Raw genomic sequence first — 17,946 nt, 5'->3', positions numbered from 1 at the left:
AGTCAAAATGGCTGACTTCCTGTTTGGTTTCGGACGTGGCGCCGAGAGACTTTTTTGTGAGTCCGGACACAATACAGATGTGTACCGATTTTCGTACGTGTAGGTGAAACCGTATGGTGGGGCTTGAGGCACGAAGTTTTGTAGGGGGCGCTATTGAGCCATTAGGCCACGCCCCCTTTTGATTATTTTTAAATACGAAATTTTTCGCGACTTGTGATGTGTGTGCAAAGTTGCGCAACTTTTGGAGTACGTTTTGCGGCTCAAAAACACGATTCATTCGGCGGAAGAATAATAATCTTTGCAAATACAATAGGGTCCTCACACACTGTGTGTGCTCGGGCCCTAAAAACAATGCATAGCTATTTTTCCAGAACCTTCCAGGACCCTTGATCAATTCCAACACTTTTCCAGTACTGGAAAAAAAATATTACCGTGGGAACCCTGAACTGTTATTGCATAGAAAGCAATGTTTATTTGCCATTATGCTGTTTTATTTTTTTTACATAATGGCATTGAAACTGGACTTTTGATGAGCTTTTGATAAAGCAAAATACTGTAGGGGAAAAGGGAACTTGGCTTCAGAAATCACTATAAGGGGGGACTGGCAACCAAAAAAGATTGGAAACTACTTGTTTAGCAGACAGTTTATCCAGAGCCATCTGCAAAGTGTTGATTTGCAGTGTTGATTTCGTCGACTAAAGACTGGTGTAAAAATGTTCGTTGACTACCTTTTTTGCACCGACTAAACCATACAAACATACAAACTAAATAGATCTAAGCTACGATGACTAAAAATAAGACTATATTATTTTTAATAATATATTGACAATTTGGTCAACAAATAAAAACTAGACTAAAATGTCAGGGAGGGACTAACAGTGGAGAAGAGATCCAGTAGAAAAAAAAAAAAAAAACAAGTAATTTTATGTTTGGTTGCACTCGGGTGTTGCTCTGAGATTAGCAGATCTACAAGCTCATTGGCGTGAGCTTGTAGATCTGCTATTTTCAGCAAGCAACCAAGTGTAAAAGCACGCATTATGACCCCATCAAGGCACCGGCAAAATGTGTGTTTGTAGATTTAGTCTAAACAATGTCAAATCCCATCACATCATCCAACCACTAACATATGCTATCGCCACAAGCCTCATCCAACCATTAACATTCATAATATGCTGTCTTATCATCCAACCACTAACATTCATAATATGCTGTCTTATCATCCAACCACTAACATTCATAATATGCTGTCTTATCATCCAACCACTAACATTCATAATATGCTGTCTTATCATCCAACCACTAACATTCATAATATGCTGTCTTATCATCCAACCACTAACATTCATAATATGCTGTCTTATCATCCAACCACTAACAGTGCTATGGCCGCGTAACAGATTCATTCATTCATTCATTCATTCATCCATTCTAGTGTTTCTGACGTGTCTTTGCCTGTTTCAGACTCTGGCAGACGACACTCAGTCTCCAAAAGAAGAGATTCTGGTAAATTGATTAGTTGATTTTTCTCCCATAAATCAAAAGCACTGTTTGATGCAGCATCATCATAGAACTAAATAAAACCATGCAAGTTTGAAAAGGGCACCATATCAGTATAGGCTATGTGCTGATCTGTGGTCTTGTAGATCAGCAGTTTCGTGGCTGTACTGAATGTTGTTGTGATTTGATGATCAATACACGTTTCGCCCCAACTGATCAGGCTAGGGGGTTGGGGTGATTGATTGAATATTTTAGGCTAACATTAATTTCCAATGGAAGGTAGTTTGTTACACCCCAAGAGTTGGGTATACCCAAAGAGTTAGTTACACCCACAGTTTGTAGAGCTGCTGCACAATCTACCAAGCTAACAGTCCAAGTGAAGCTACAGTATGGCTTTGTGTTGTTTAGCCTCTATTTACAGTCACCGGGCGGTCAGTTCCATGTTCTGTTTGAAGCAGAATATCGGACGAGTGCTCTTCTTAAACAAACTTTGTCACCGTCTAACCAAAACCTCTTAAGTCCATTTTTGAGGTTTTTGACATAAATCAGAGCTATTGAACACCCTTTACATCTGAGTGTTGGTTAAAATAATATTGAACCAATGGAAAGTAGTAAAAAATGCTTTGGACAAAACCTCCTAACTCCACACTTTCTGCCACACCAGCTAACTCCACCCGATTGGCCCTCTCTATTTTTCATAAATATGTGCTATTGAACACCTTTACATCTGAGTGTTGGTTAAAATAATATTGAACCAATGAAAAGTAGTAAAAAGTCCTTCGGTCAAAACCTCCTAACTCCACTTGAGCTCATTTTCCACGAAAATTAACATTTTGGAGTTTTGGCCCGCAGAGATATGTATTACCTGTGTAAGCGGTGTAGCTTTCTCTCTCTGCGTTGTGTGAAGTGGAGACAGACCCACAACTCTCTTTGGAGACAACACTCCTTTTAATTCTGACAAAACACAAACACACACGTCTCCAAGTGAGTGGTTTTAGTGAACAACAGCTCCTTTCTCTTCATTCAACACTGAAACACAGAAGGAAGAGGTGGAGGTGTTGCACTTGCAGGACATTTATATAGGAGACAGCAGGAGGGGACCACTAATACACTATATACAGTACATCATGGAGAAGGTTTAACCCTGCAAGGCCCGAATTAATTTTTACTGGCCAAAAAGATTTGAAAAAAACCAGATGGTGTTGTAGGAGTCCTAATCACAGGAAAATGTAATGTTAAAAAATTAATAATGTTTTTGTAAGGTTTTAAGGCTCTTTTCCACCGGCAGCGATAACGATGACGATAACGATTTAAAAAAGTTGGTTTTCAATTGAAGTGGATCGGCAGCATCCACCCAACACCGATAAAGACAACAATAGCCGACAACTACATCGTTAGGATCAACAACGATGTGGTTAAGATCACAGTGATATGGAACTGGGTCTCTGACAAACGGCTCGCGATGCGCTCTGTTCGGCTGTTAATTGGTGCCTCTTCACATTGATGTCCGATAACTTTATCGGACATCAATGTGAAGGCATAATTATCGCTGTGATATTTTATGGCTATCGTCATCGTTATCGCTGCCGGTGGAAAAGGGCCTTTATAGCCATAAATCATAAATCATAAATCATGCTCCAATTTGCATATTGGGGATATTTTTCACAATAATAACACATGTACATGTTCTAGACATTCTAATGATCACGAAAAACAATATTACGGGCATTTTACTTTACTTTTTGTGAGGAATAGCTTCAGTTAAAAAGTGAGATGTTGTTCGTCCAGACGCTGGATTTTCAACTTTTCTGGGAAGTGTGAATGTCAGCCTCTGTGGGGCGTATTTATATGCAAATATCGTGGCCAATGGCATTGTAATACTAAACAATAGGATTTAAAGATGATGTTAATGTGAAAAAAGAACAGGAAAACTAATTATAACATTTTTAAAAAAATGATTTTTTGCCAAAAAGCAACGCTGGGCCTTGCAGTGTTAAGCACTTTATTTGTGTAATTAATACTGTTAAACCTGTACCTAACAGAAAGACAGAGTTCTTACCTAGCTGAACACACAATCAAATGGACACAAAACAACAGAAAGGCCACCAACCCCTGCCATACCAAAGGCTGTAAACTAACCCATGTTAAAACTAGTAACTCTAAAACACTGTAACAAACACAGAGGACTGGTGTTTTGGGTCTGGTTAGGAGGAAGAAACCTGAGGAACAGGAGGCAGCCATCTTTAAAGACCACAGGAGCCAATCACCTGCTAGTTCCCCCTAGACGTCATCCAATCACACTCAGACACCACTCTCACCAGTCACACCAGCTGATATAGGCTACTCACTCACTGCCTCACACATGCACGCCCTCCACCTGGAGGAGGACCCATAACATTTACATCAAATATCAAAATATTGAATCAAATTAAAAACTGTCCATGGTGTTCATAAAAGCCTGATTAGATAATAAATTGACAAAAAAAAAAAAAGTTTTGGAAGTGAAATATCCCTTTAAGTTTCAGTTTTCATGTAGGTGACAGGATTTCTCGGCCATTCGCAGACTTTTCTGCCGTTTTTTTTCCCTATTTATATGTATTTTTATTTTGTTGGTGTCCCACCAGCACCTTCTATCCTCACAAAGTCCTATTTCTGACCATTGTGTCTTTCTCTGTTTATGGGCGGATCTTTGTTAGCAGGTCTCAGAACGGGCTGTCAGATTTTACTGCTGTGCTGAGTGCTGTTCTGAGTGGGGGTTGGGGAGGGAGGTGGGCAGGCCTGAGCAGGAGGCGGGGAGGTGCTGGGATGAGGGTGGGGCTCACTAGCGCAGTCCTCCCACTCAGGAAAAGGTGGTACTGCGGCTGAAAATGCTCTGAAAGCCAGGCAGAAATGACTGGGGCTCTGTATTCCGGAGTGATAATTTAGCCTCAAACAAATTTGAAACACGTTTTTGGGACATAAACAATGTGATATCAATTATTTTTAAATGCATGGTTTAGAACATACATGGGCAACTGGCGGCCCGGGGGCCACATGCGGCCCCCACCTTCACTTCATGCGGCCCGCAGGTTAAAGGAGCTATAGTCAACTTTGTCATTGTAGGGCAGACACTTTGTTTACATCCTAGTCTATAGACTAGAATGTAAACAAAGTGTCGGTCTGACAATGGCCAAAATGATTATTTTATCATTATTTTACGCTTGAATATGCTTGAATATGCTTGAATATGCTTGAATATGCTTGAAGTGTTTTTGAATATGTGCTTATTCTTTTTATAAAATATTTTCGAAACATTATTTTTATTTTAGCATCCGTTTTTCAAGAAAAAGTTGACTATAGCTCCTTTAATACTGGAAAACTGATATATTATTGATTTCAGCTGTTACAATTCCAAACATGACCTGCTTTAATTCCATTAGTCTATATTAGTAGCTTAATGACTATTATAGTAGTATTCAAATGTATTTTTTTTATGTTCAATGTATTTGTATTCAAGTTCATAAAATTAACATGAGTATATAATTAAATGTGTTTGAAATTAAATCAAAATTTTACATTTCAGGATTCCAATTCAAACATAACAAAAAAATATTCAGGATTCCAATTCAAAAGAAGCAAAAAATTGCCGATCTACAAGCTCAAAACGCATCGCAGCGTGATGCGTTTTGAGCTTGTAGATCTACTATTTTTTGCTTCTTTTGTATGAGATACTAGAATGACAAAGTAGAACCTAGCAATATGCAATGTGGCCCTCTGGAGTGAAGGTGTAAATATAGTGGCCCTCACCATCATCAAAGTTGCCCATACCTGGTTTAGAACCTCTAGAAGATGAAATCTCTTACCCTACCCTACATGTGTTAATGTGTTAACATGTGTTGTGCTGGTCCTGCTGTGCTTCAGGAGCAGATGTCCATCCCCTCGGTGGTGATCGAGCCGGCCTCCAGCAACGAGGGAGACGACGACAGGGACAACGACATCGTCTCTCCCACCACCATCACCACCGTACTCAGCTCTCCTGCAGGAGGAGGAGGGACCTCCCCCTCTGGGATGCCTGAGGGATTCATGTACAAGGTAGGAATAACCTTCTCCTGAAGGCTTCATGTACAAGGTAGGAAGAAGCTTCTCCTGAACCTTCCGTGTCTGTGATGCATGTGGAAGCTGAGATCTTCCCCCTGTGATGCAGACGCCCCAGAGCCTTTCTCAGGGGCGGTTTTTATAAACTGGGGGCTCCCCACAAAGGTAGTAAAAGAGGCCCCCCATGAGCGCACGTGAAAAATAGGTATGCGCGAAAAACAGTATGCGCGTGCGCAAAGCGCAGGAATTAAAAATGCCACCCTCCAATTCTGAAAAAGTGATGATTTAGCATGACAAGACAATGAACTTGACAAGACAATGAAGAGCAGAGGCAGAGGAAGCCTATTTGTTGTCATTATGGTTGGTTTTAAATACCTAACCACAATCATTTTGGATCTATATTTGATTAATTTAAGAAGAGTACAGTAAGGTAAGTAAGGTAATCAAAGGTAGGCTATATAGAGTAGGCCTATATGTATATTTTATACAGGGTATATTTGATGCAGGACAATAATTATTTTAATAACAATACATTTTACAATGTATTTTTAATTATTATTTTTCAAAATTTAGATTAAATAATTTATGTTCTTAACACCATTAATTTTCAAGCCTAATATGTGTAATCTTTGAGTACAGTTTGGATATTGCACGTATGTACAGGAAATTTATAGAGAGACAAGAGAGAGAGCTGATCACTTAACATTCCAATCAATCAACTCAATTGACGCCAGCTGGTCTCTGTGTGAAATCTATTGACTCCAGTGAGCAACATTCTTTAAAACATCATAACTTTTGACAGGAATGAGCTAGAGACTTCCTTTTTTTTCTAAATGCTCAGAATAATGAGCCCAGTAGGGAGCCCCCTCTGCCTAGGGGCTCTACGCAGTTGCGTAGTCTGCGTAGAACAAATGCCCGCCCCTGGCCTTTCTATGTCTATGATTTCACCTCCTGGAGGGAGGGAGGGAGAGAGGGAGAGAGAGAGGGAGAGAGAGAGAGGGGCCAAGCTCCCAGAACGGCTTGTACATATTGAAGCTCATGCCAAAGCTGGAACTGCAGGCGGGGTGAAAAATACATGCACGAGCAAAAGAGCGCACCGCTGGTGTCTGCTATAGTGTTCAATGGACGTTCGTGCCGTTCGTGACATAATTGCGTCTCAATTTCAAATATTTTGGCAACTGTGGAGTTAGTTGACCATTTCCCCCACAATGCACCTGGATTCACCCACAATGCACCGGAATTCAGCTACTTCTGCATGCTTCAAAACACCACTGAGCAACTTGCATTGAAATGAATATCTGGGGGCGGGGCAATACATTCTCTATTATATATACTAGCTCTTACCCGTTCAAAGATATGAGCTCCAAAATGATGTGCAGTGTGTGGGTTATGGGATGTGCACTGTGCACACAGTATATGAGGGATGGAAAGTAACTTTAACTGGTGCTTTCATGATGTAGGAGCATCAATGTAAGAAACCCGTTTCGTTTAATGGCTACAGAGATACTGCCTGAGATACCCGCCTGCCTGCACACACACACACACACACACACACACACACACACACACACACACACACACACACACACACACACACACACACACACACACACACACAGAGCTGGTTAAACATTTTGCCTCAAGCTAGATGCAGAATAGATGTGCCTCATGCTAGATGCAGAATAGATAGTAGATCACTGGTGCCTGTTCAATGGAGCCAAGGGGAGCAACGGCTCCCCCAGATCTGCAGCCCCCCCCCCCCCCCCCCGCAGGAATATTGCGTGCCGATCAAACAACGTGAAGTGCTTTTGCGTACTTATTTAATTATTTATTTAGCGTCAGACCCTAGCTCTGGCGTCACTTACTGCACGTTAACACGTACGTCCTTTAAGTAGACCTAAAAATAAAAGTAGTGTGTTGACTAATCATTACAAGTGTCTCTTATTTCTCTTATTTTGAAATCCGATTTTAGAGGAAGTCCGTCTTAACCCAGCTGCCATGACACTCGAAACTCTAGTGTAACTAAGTAAACACGGACCCACGTGGATTAAACAATATATTATAGCCACAGTTCATATTTACGATAGGATATTTAAACCATGCAGTGACTTAAACAAGAACACACTTTGGAAATACGGCACGTTAACCTCTCGGAATCTCCGTAGCAGCATACAGTATTATGTGAGTAGAGCATCTCATCTGTCTCTCTGTCTGTCTCTCTCATGCTGGTGTGTTGTGTCACAATGTTTGAGAAACACTGCGATATCTCCTCTTATTCCACTTCTCACTCCACCTCCGCCTCCTTCTACCTTCCTCTCCGACTTCTTTCACTCTACCTCTGCTCTCCCTTCTCTCCTCCTCCTCCTCCTCCTCCTCCTCCTTGGTCTACTCCTCTTTTCCCTCTTAGAATTTATCGCTCTCCTCTCCCTGCTCTCTCTCTGTGGCATCACAAGGCTTTCACGTTGTGGGAGCAGAGCTTGCAGCTCCAATAAAACGCTTGCTGTGCAGTTATCAGGTGCAAAAGACAAGATCGGCCATCGCCGGCGTCTTTTCTCTTTTCTAGGCTATTATTTATATTGTCTTGCATGAGCAACTACGAGGTGTGCACTGTGCAGCATATCTTGATACAATCTGCCATAGTTCTCCGTCATTTCACATTGCTTTTAAAAATGGCACTGTTGAATAGGATAACTATTTAATGTGCTCTGAAAGGCTTGCATAGACCTAGTGTTCTATTTATTTGGTCATGTCAGAGCCTATTAAAAAAAAGGTGCGCACCAAGCAACATATCCAGGTCCTCCCCTGAAGCCCCAAAGACACCCGAAAATGACTTAATAAAGGACGACTTTATAACCGCAGATAACCGATTTTCGCGGCGCCGCTTTGCGGCGCAAAAAAAAAAAAAAATAAATAAATCTAACATTTGTGCTCCCCCTAGTGGGGACAGAGTTAGGCGCCGGTGTAGTAGATACACCATAAAAATGCTAATATACAGCATACGATTTGTGAAAGTGACAAACGGGCTTCACAGTTATGTCAGGTGTGTTCATATGCTAATGGTGATGCGATTTCAGATCAATTGCTCCAGCCACTGAGGAGAAACGCTGTGACAGACACTCACTCACTCACTCACTCACTCAGACAGACAGACATTCGCAAAATTATCTTATAGATATAGCTACTCTAAGGGAGGGATGGATGGATCATAATATGCTTGCTTAACTGTAGTGCCATGCTCTTCCTCTAGGTGGAGACAATGCACGACTTTGAAGCGGCCAACTCTGACGAGTTGGACCTGAAGGCCGGAGACGTGGTTCTGGTCATCCCAACACTACTGCTGGAGGACCAGGTGAGGAACATCTTCTGACCCACCAGGCTCTGAAGCAGTGTTAATTTTGTCGACTAAGACTAAAAGACTAAAAGACTACAAGATTTTGATATTTTGTCGATAAGACTAGACTAGACTAAAACAGTTGCAAAAGACTAAGACTAAGACTAAGACTATTATTTGTGTTATTCAAAAGACTAAGACTAAGACTAAATCTAAGTCTAAGACTAGTGGCTACAAAAATTAACACTGGTATGTAACTGCAATGAAATTAAAGCCAAATACAACTTTTATGTATGGTTTATTTTGACCAAGTAACAGGCAGTAGAAGACTTTGACTTCATAATTATGTGGTTATATTAGGCTAGAAAACCTATCCTAAAAGACGAAGACTAAAAGTCTGAGACTAATCCCAAAAGACTAAGACTAAGACTAAAATGTTTTGATATTTAGTTGACTAAGACTAGACTAGACAAAAACAATTTCAGAAGACTAAGACAGGACTAAGACTAAATGGTGTGTTATTCAAAAGACTAAGACTAAGACTAAATCAAAATTTGCCGAAAAACATTAACACTGCTCTGAAGCCCTGAATACATGACGGTCATATCTCCAGTCGCGTCAGTGAACGGAGATGGCGGAGATGACGTGACTCTCCACGAGAGGCGGAAAACCAGGAAATACAATGGAAAACATATCCTGTTTTCCATTGTATTTCCTGGTTTTCCCCCTCTAGTGGAGAGTCGCGTCAAGATGCTTTTTATTAAACAATCCGGGAGCGGCTTGTAATTCTCATTGAACTCTTTTTAACTCTGACGTTTGTAGCTCAAACCGTTGCTCTTTGTCTACCTGACTGGACGTGAGGTTGAGGTGGCAACATGACGGTCATGTATTCAGGGCTACCAGCTCTGAAGCTCATGGCTGAAGGACACATGCATCCACAGCACTTGTTCAACTTCTATACTTCTTATTGTCACATCGCTGGTTTGCAGCCTTACAGAGGTGGCAGAGTTCTCTTCTTCAAGCTGTAAGCCAGCTGGGTGTCCAAACTTCTTTCATATAAAAACACCCAAGCCCAGGGCTGACTCCATCTCCTGACATAATGTACTTTTGGTCTGACCATAACAAAGTCTCATGCATATGCATCGCCTTTAAACAATTCTATTTAACTATCATCATCAGTAAGGGCAGCACACATGTGTGACAGTGGAAGCAGAAACTCGTTCTGTCAAATTTCAGCCAATTAACACAATCACTGTCAGGTATTAATCCATTGATTCTGATGACAAACTGATTCAAGTTCACAGGGATCACAACTCAAACCTGCAGCTCATGTCCGTCCCGTCCGTCGTGTCATGCTCCATACAGTATATGGACATATGATGTAGTCTATGACGCCAGACATATATGATGTGGTCTAACATATATGATGTGGTCTATGACGCCAGACATATATGATGTGGTCTAACATATATGATGTGGTCTATGACGCATGCAGACATACATGATGTCTGCATGCGTCAGACGAAAATATGGCCACATTTTGTCCAACCACGTCTGACACCCCTTAGGGGGTCTTACTAGTTGTTGACTGTCTCTGTTATTTAAAGAAATATGTTATTTATAGAAAGATTTAAAGGGGCCCCACCATGAATTTCAATTTTTTTCAATCTTTTCTATTTTTTTTGGTCTTCCCAGTGTCTCTTCAAGCCCCCCCCCCCCCCCCCCCCCAAAAAAAAACAAAAAAACAAAACAAAAAACAAAACAAAAACAAAAACAAAAAACAATTCATTAACTCTAAAGCTCTGTCCACACGGGCGAATTAGCGAAAGCGACGTGAATAAGCGAACGAAAAAGGCGAAGAATTCGCGATTCGCCTTTTTCTATACACACCAAAAAGCGACGCAAATATGCGTCGCTTAATTCACCTAAACGAGGGGGTGATTATCTGCCTCTGGCGCATGCAGGAGAAAGGAGAAGAGAGGAGAGAGTAGAACGGAGAAACAAACAGTACACGCGCTCCCTATTTGCGAGACAGTGCGCTCTTCATATTATATCGCATCTCAGTCTGCATGCATTGCATTTGGCCAGAGAGAGAGAGAGAGGGGAAGCCAGGGGAGCAGAGCGTTCACCGTTCCTCCTCCGCCCGTGTCCCTGCATACTGGCAGGTCCCCGCAGCAGCTGGTGGAAAGTAACTAAAAGTACATTTACTTGAGTAGCCTGTACTTGTAGATGAGTCCAATTTCCAGTAGCCTACTTTCCTTCTACTCCACTACACTTCGGATCCTTTTGTATTTAATACCCAGCGATTTATTTTAAAACATTAGTCTTTTTGCAGTTATAAATTAGCCTAAAACATACCATATGCTTTTACCAGTAATACATTCGAGTAGTTTTTACAAGCTGCTTGTAACAAGCAGCCACGCAGAGAGAGACACGGAAAAGGAGAAAAACACCGTTCCCCTCGGCCTCAATGTAACGTGAAGCTCCCTCCACCATTCTCTCTCTCTCTTGAAATAGGGTAGTGAGCTTACTTTGATACAGAGAGAGAGAGGAATTCGCCTTTGAACGTTCGCTAAATTCGACACAAGGGCGAATAAAAAACAGACGCCTTTTCGCTTTTTCGAAATTCGCGTTTGGTGTGGATGCTTCCATTGACTTTATAAGGTTTTTAAAAAAAGGCGAATTATACGCTAATTCGCCATTCGCCAATTCGCCCTCTGTGTGTACGAACCTTAAGCCTTGCCTTTCGTTTCAGTGATTTTCTGAACGGTACTCCTTTGAAATCGGCCCCTTTCTATGTCACAGGGGGCTCATTTCCATAGTACTGCCCCTCCACTTCAGTTTCCTGGCAACTGAAGAGAAGGGTGCGGTACTTTTGGGCTAAAATTGGAACGTTCTCAATGTGGTTCTCTAATATTCTCTGTATCGTTCCAATTTTAGCCCAAAGACAGCGCCCCAGGCAGGGCATTTTGGTATTGCATCTGAAACGGCTTGGAATTAGAGACAGACAGTGATTGTTTAGGCTAAAACCTGTATAAAACCGTATTATGGACCAATATTTATATACAATATATACATGTTTAAAAGCATGTTGTGGCCCCTTTAAAGAAAAATGTTATTTAATCCATACTGTGTGTTCCCTGCAGGACGCAGGCTGGCTCACAGGGAATAAAGAAAGATGTTATTTAATACTTTCTCTCTGTTCTCTGCAGGACGCAGGCTGGCTCACAGGGGTCAAAGAAAGCGACTGGTCCTCGTTGGGCTCCAGCTCTCCTAAAGGACTCTTCCCTGAGAACTTTACACAACGCCTGGAGTAAAATAAAACTACAACTACAGCCCTGGGACCACGGCGGAAGAGAAGAAAGAGCTTAATAATAAATGACATCATAACAACAATGACATGGTCATAATGACATCATAACAACAATGACATGGTCATAATGACATCATGAGGTTCTCCAGTCAAGCCTAGTAGCCCGGCTGTCTGGTGGAGCTCCGTAGTACCTTTACTTCCACGAGAAGAGACGAAAAAAACAAACCACACAAGCATGATGTCCCCTTCCTCTGGATTAATTAAAAAAAAAAAAAAAAAAACTCTTCAAACCAACAACTTATAGAGCATAGCCGTGGCGGCCATTTTTTGGTGACACCGATCGAAAGCATCTTTCCCGTAGAGATTTCCAAAACAAATATTTATGTCAATTATTTTAAGGCCAGATTGCTAGAACCAAGGTGATCATCACCATAAAACCTTTGATTCTGTGAGAAAAAGAAAAAGAAAATAATATTTAATGATATGATATACTGTATTCAATAAATACCCTTTGTTTAGTGGTTTTCAAATACATTTATATAGATTTATTTTCACAGAATCAATTGTTTTATGGTCATGATTCACCAGATGTCTGGATGGCTTCGGTTCCAGTTTTAAAAATAACTGATATGTCTTCATAATTCTCTACGGGAAACCACATGAACGGGCTTCTCGATCAGGCCACACCACAAACATGGCCGCCAGTGCCACGCCTTTATCGTGTGATTTATTTGTTGGGAGAAGGATGACACGTGTTTTTTTCAAACGCGGGACGTTATTCCTCTTACCTTCTCCACACCAAGTGTTGTACGGTTGTTGGAGGAGTGGATGAGAATCTGTAGTGCTGTGAATCTATTTAGCATTCTGAGTGTTTCCATGGAGATCTTCTTCAGTGTTTTCCTTTCAGAACATGGGGACACCGTACGGTTGTACTTTTCAGAACATGGGGACACCGTACGGTTGTACCTTTCAGAACAGGGGGACACCGTACGGTTGTACCTTTCAGAACATGGGGACACCGTATGGTTGTACCTTTCAGAACATGGGGACACCGTACGGTTGTACCTTTCAGAACACGGGGACGCCGTGCGGTTGTACCTTTGCATCGTTGTTGCCGTTGTGGTGTGTGTACTAATGGCTGAATGTGTGTGACTGTGTGACGATGGTTCATTCCTTTTTTGGTCGTTTAGAGGTTGGTGTTGACATTGTTCATTGGACCAGTGGTTCTCAGCCTGTGGCTCTGTCCCTGTTTAAATATGATAATGTTTGGGGGGTCCCCAGTTCAAATATGGTCATTTTGGGGTGGTACCCAGTTCAAATATGGTCATTTTGGATGAGTCCCCAGTTCAAATATGGTCATTTTGGATGAGTCCCCAGTTCAAATATGGTCATTTTGGGGGGGGGGGGGTACCCAGTTCAAATATGGTCATTTTGGATGAGTCCCCAGTTCAAATATGGTCATTTTGGGGGGGTCCCCAGTTCAAATATGGTCATTTTGGGGGGGTCCCCAGTTCAAATATGGTCATTTTGGGGGGGTCCCCAGTTAAAATATGGTCATTTTGGGGGGGTCCCCAGTTCAAATATGGTCACTTTGGGGGGTCCCCAGTTCAAATATGGTCATTTTGGGGGGTCCCCACTCCCCAGTTCAAATATGGTCATTTTGGGGGGTCCCCAGTTCAAATATGATAATTTTTGGGGGGTCTGCACAAGGTTGAGAACCACTGCGTTAAACAATAATATTTGCTGTGCTTTTGCCAAAAGAGAACTGGCATTGATGTCAGTGATGGGATGATCGTTCTTTAGGTTCCAGCATGACGTTGTTTAGTTTTTGTTTTTTGAAAATAAATCCTTAACGTAGAGCTGATCAGATACTGATATTTGCAAAAAACAGAAATAATTTAAACGAGAATCAAGCTGAGAAAACAAAACGTGTCTTCCCCTGGGGCACAAGAACTAAGAGAACATGATATGATATCCTTATGAAGTATATATATCTCCATTTAAATATTATTACCATGTCGACCAGCAGAATATAATATACCAAGATGTTTATTTGTGAATGAAACTTTATGTGTTCTTCTGATGACAAATTGATTCAACTTTATATTTTTAAAGTTCCGATCACAGGGATCAGAAATCAGATATGCAATCTATGTTGAACTGTGTGCTCTGGAAAACCTGACGTCACCACCTGTGTTGCTGCAGTACAGGCTCACTGTCATGTTCGCTATACGTCCATGACTGTTTATCTAAAGGTGAATAAAGATCCTTCATACAGTACAACTTGTCCTTTCTCGCCTCCAAATAGCTTTGTTCTAAGAATGTTAGAAGTGTGGGCTGCTATAACATTAGCACTTTTAGCATCAGCATTTCTAAAATTAGCATTTTTAGCATTTCCAAAATTAGCATTAGCATTTTTTAGCATTAGCATTTTTAGCATTTCCAAAATTAGCATTAGCATTTGTTAGCATTAGCATTTTTAGCCATTAGCATTTTTAGCTTTAGCATTACCAGAAGTAGCGGTTAACCTTAGCAGGTAAGCTGTTGGGACTGTGGGACCACCCACCGAGTTTGAGACCAATAACGTGTTGGGAAGTGGAGTTATAGCTGTTTAAAGCCCAGCCAATAGGAAGACAGAGGGGGGCGGGATTATGCAATTACAGATCATTCCTATTGGCCGTCTAAGTACACACACCAAGTTTCGAAACGGTACCATGCTACAAACTGGAGTTATAGCTGTTTAAAGCTCAGCCAATAGGAACACAGAGGGGGTGGGGCTTAGCAATTACTGCTCACCCCTATTGGCCATCTAAGTACACACAACAAGTTTCGAGACGGTACTATGTTGCAAACTGGAGTTATAGCTGATTAAAGCTCAGCCAATTGGAAGACAGGGGCGGGGCTTAAGTAATAAGTCCCTATTGGCCATTTAAGTCCAGGTTCCGGTTTCGAGAGGGTACCACGCTGCAAACTGGAGTTATGGCTGTTTAAAGCTCAGCCAATAGGAAGACAGAGGGTGTGGGGCTTCAGCAATTACAGTTCGTCACTATTGGCCGGAAAAAGTCCAACGTCGTGTGAGCTTTTTAAAGTTTAAATCATGTTGCTAGGCAATAGTATCAAGTAAGTATTCCCCCAAGTATTCCAAGTTTTTGGGCAGTGTTTTTTGCGAATTCACCATGGTAATGCGGATCGGCAAGAAAAGTAATAGCAACCAATTCCCAGCCGAGCCGCACATCTTTAAGTCGATGGAAGCTTCCCCGACAGCGAATTCCAAAAAAGCAAAAAAGCGGCTGTTATAGGCTCTTTGTATCAAAGCAAGTATGGTTTGTGTATATTTTATTAAGGGCGAATTTATATCTGCAAAAAGACTAAATAGTTGGGTATTAAATACAATATGATCCGAAATGTAGTGGAGTAGAAGGAAAAATGCTTGGCACCCAGATCTGGTCCATAGCGTTAGTGGAGTTCTCCCTAACGCTATGTTCCTCTATCTCCGCTCCGGCTTGGCAAAACCGGAAAACCGTCTCGTCTGGTCAGAAGATAAAAAACTATTTCGCCCCTCACCAAACCAAAGGTGTCAGTGGTCAGTTGAAAGCTTACTCTACTTAGTGGACGCGGTCCGAGCCCCCCACCACACACTTAAAATACATTTCTAGGGCAAAATGTCATTTTCACTATTTGTCCTCGCCTTCACGGTGCCAACTCACTACTGTCGCATGAACTACTAATGCATTAAAGGGCCTACACCATGCTTTTAAAACTATATTTTCTGTATAAATATATGCTCAAAATTGAGTCTTAGACAGGTTTTAACCCTCAACAAACACTCTGACCATTCTTTTTGTTTGTTCTAGCTCTACTATAATGAGGCTCTCCAGCTGCAATACCAAAACGGCCTCTGTTTGCTCAGGGGCGCATCTAGTGGGGTTTTTCCATAAAAAAAAAAAGTTTTTTGAAAAAAGAGAAAAAAAAAAAGTTTTTGAAAAAAAAAGTTTTTGAAAAAAAAAAGTTTTTTGAAAAAAAGTTTTTGAAAAAAAAAAGTTTTTTGAAAAAAAAAGTTTTTGAAAAAAAAGGGTTTTGAAAAAAAAAATTGAAAAAAAAGTTTTGAAAAAAAGAAATTTGAAAAAAAAAAAAAATTTTGAATTTTTTTTTTTGGGTTAGGGTTAGGGCAAAAGCCCTACACCATGAATGTTCACTTTTTCTATTTTAAAACCTTTTTTTGGGGTCCCACTGGCACCTATCCTCACAAAGTCCTATTTCTGTACATTGTGTCTTTCTCTGGTTTTGGGAAGACAGAGATGAAAAGCTTTCCACGGGTTCTCAGACTTTTTGACAGTTTTTGAAAAAAAAATTTTTTTTTTGATTTTTTTTTTTTTGATTTTTTTTTTTTTTTTACTCTGAAAAAAAAAACGGGAAACGCGTGTGACGTCACATGCGTCAACTCTCAGAACAGCACTGTTCTGAGAACCCATGGAAAGCTTTTCATCTCTGTCTTCCCAAAACCAGAGAAAGACACAATGTACAGAAATAGGACTTTGTGAGGATAGAAGGTGCCAGTGGGACCCCAAAAAAAGGTTTTAAAATAGAAAAAGTGAAAATTCATGGTGTAGGTCCTTTAACAGAGCATTCGTCTCTTTGGGTGTTATTCAGCTTTGCAACGTTGGATGGCGCTGTTTCGTAAAAAACAGTCAAACAAGAAGAGTGTCCACCATCAGGCGGAATATTTCGCCCTAGAAATGTATTTTAAGTGTGTGGTGGGGGCTCAGACTGCGTCCACTAAGTAGAGTAAGCTTTCACTGATACTTTGGTTTGGTGAGGGGCGAATTGGTTTGTTATTTTCAGACCAGACGTGACGGCTTTCCGATTTTGTCAACGGAGCAGAGGTGGACGAACATAGCGTTAGGGAGAATTCCACTAACGCTATGGACCAGAGCTGCTTGGCACCAGGGGTTGGATTGGGGGGTAAGTACCTGTGACATACTAGCGTCATGTCCAAGGAAGCTACCTCACGCTACAGAAACAGGAGACAGGTTCCTGTCCTATGAACCTCATGGACCTCATGGCTCGGCAAGGCTTTTCTACTATGGAGAATCAGGTCAGGTTGAAGCTCTTATTTGTAGAATATTTTGTGTAATTACTAGGGGTGTAACGATACATTTTAACAGCGATACGATACCCATCACGATACATGGTTAACGATGCGATACATGGACGATATTGGTTCATTCATGGCGATACGATATGATTCGATATCAACATAGTAACTATTTAGCACAGAAATTAATCTGTGTAAAACGTGTAAAAAAATCTATTATGGAAGTAAATGCTGTGATTATCTAGAAAATACATGGACATTATATTTCAACACATGGACAAACCCACCTTGACATGAACACAGAGATTACACACATTTATCCATAAACCAAGAGTAGCTATATGGTAATTAGACCCCTCTTTTTCATTTTCCCTCTTAAAATTGCCAAATACAAGGCACACATTTAGTTTACAATCAATTATTTGCATTGCAAAACGATCCGACACCGATTACCCCATTTTAAAACTATACGATACAAAGCCAAAACGGTACAATATTTTGCTTTTGCAGACGATATAGTAGATCATTGCAAATTAAAATCGATTTTTCGATTCAGTTACTATATCATTACACCCACAGTAATTTCACAATACACACACTTATAAGTTATTACCCGTCTAGTTTTTTAATAGTTTT

General features: G+C 40.9%; 1 protein-coding gene across 4 annotated transcripts in view; it reads left to right on the top strand.

Moving 5' to 3' along the window:
- The window catches only part of amph (amphiphysin), an 88,665-nt gene extending 74,246 nt beyond the window's left edge, over positions 1-14,419 (top strand). For 3 of the 4 annotated variants that reach the window (XM_080725147.1, XM_080725146.1, XM_080725144.1), the window contains 4 exons: positions 1,462-1,503; positions 5,398-5,568; positions 8,819-8,920; positions 12,115-14,419. In XM_080725147.1, coding sequence (XP_080581273.1) covers positions 1,462-1,503; positions 5,398-5,568; positions 8,819-8,920; positions 12,115-12,219 — 420 coding nt within the window. In that variant the 3' untranslated portion in view covers positions 12,220-14,419. The remainder of the gene's footprint in view (positions 1-1,461; positions 1,504-5,397; positions 5,569-8,818; positions 8,921-12,114) is intronic. The other variant, XM_080725145.1, reaches the window with a different exon arrangement.
- Positions 14,420-17,946: the final 3,527 nt, after the last annotated feature.

The sequence above is a fragment of the Nannobrachium achirus genome, assembly GCF_963921795.1.
Source record: "Nannobrachium achirus genome assembly, chromosome: 5".
NCBI classification, from domain to species: domain Eukaryota; kingdom Metazoa; phylum Chordata; class Actinopteri; order Myctophiformes; family Myctophidae; genus Nannobrachium; species Nannobrachium achirus.
This window is presented reverse-complemented; position numbering and strand designations above follow the sequence as displayed.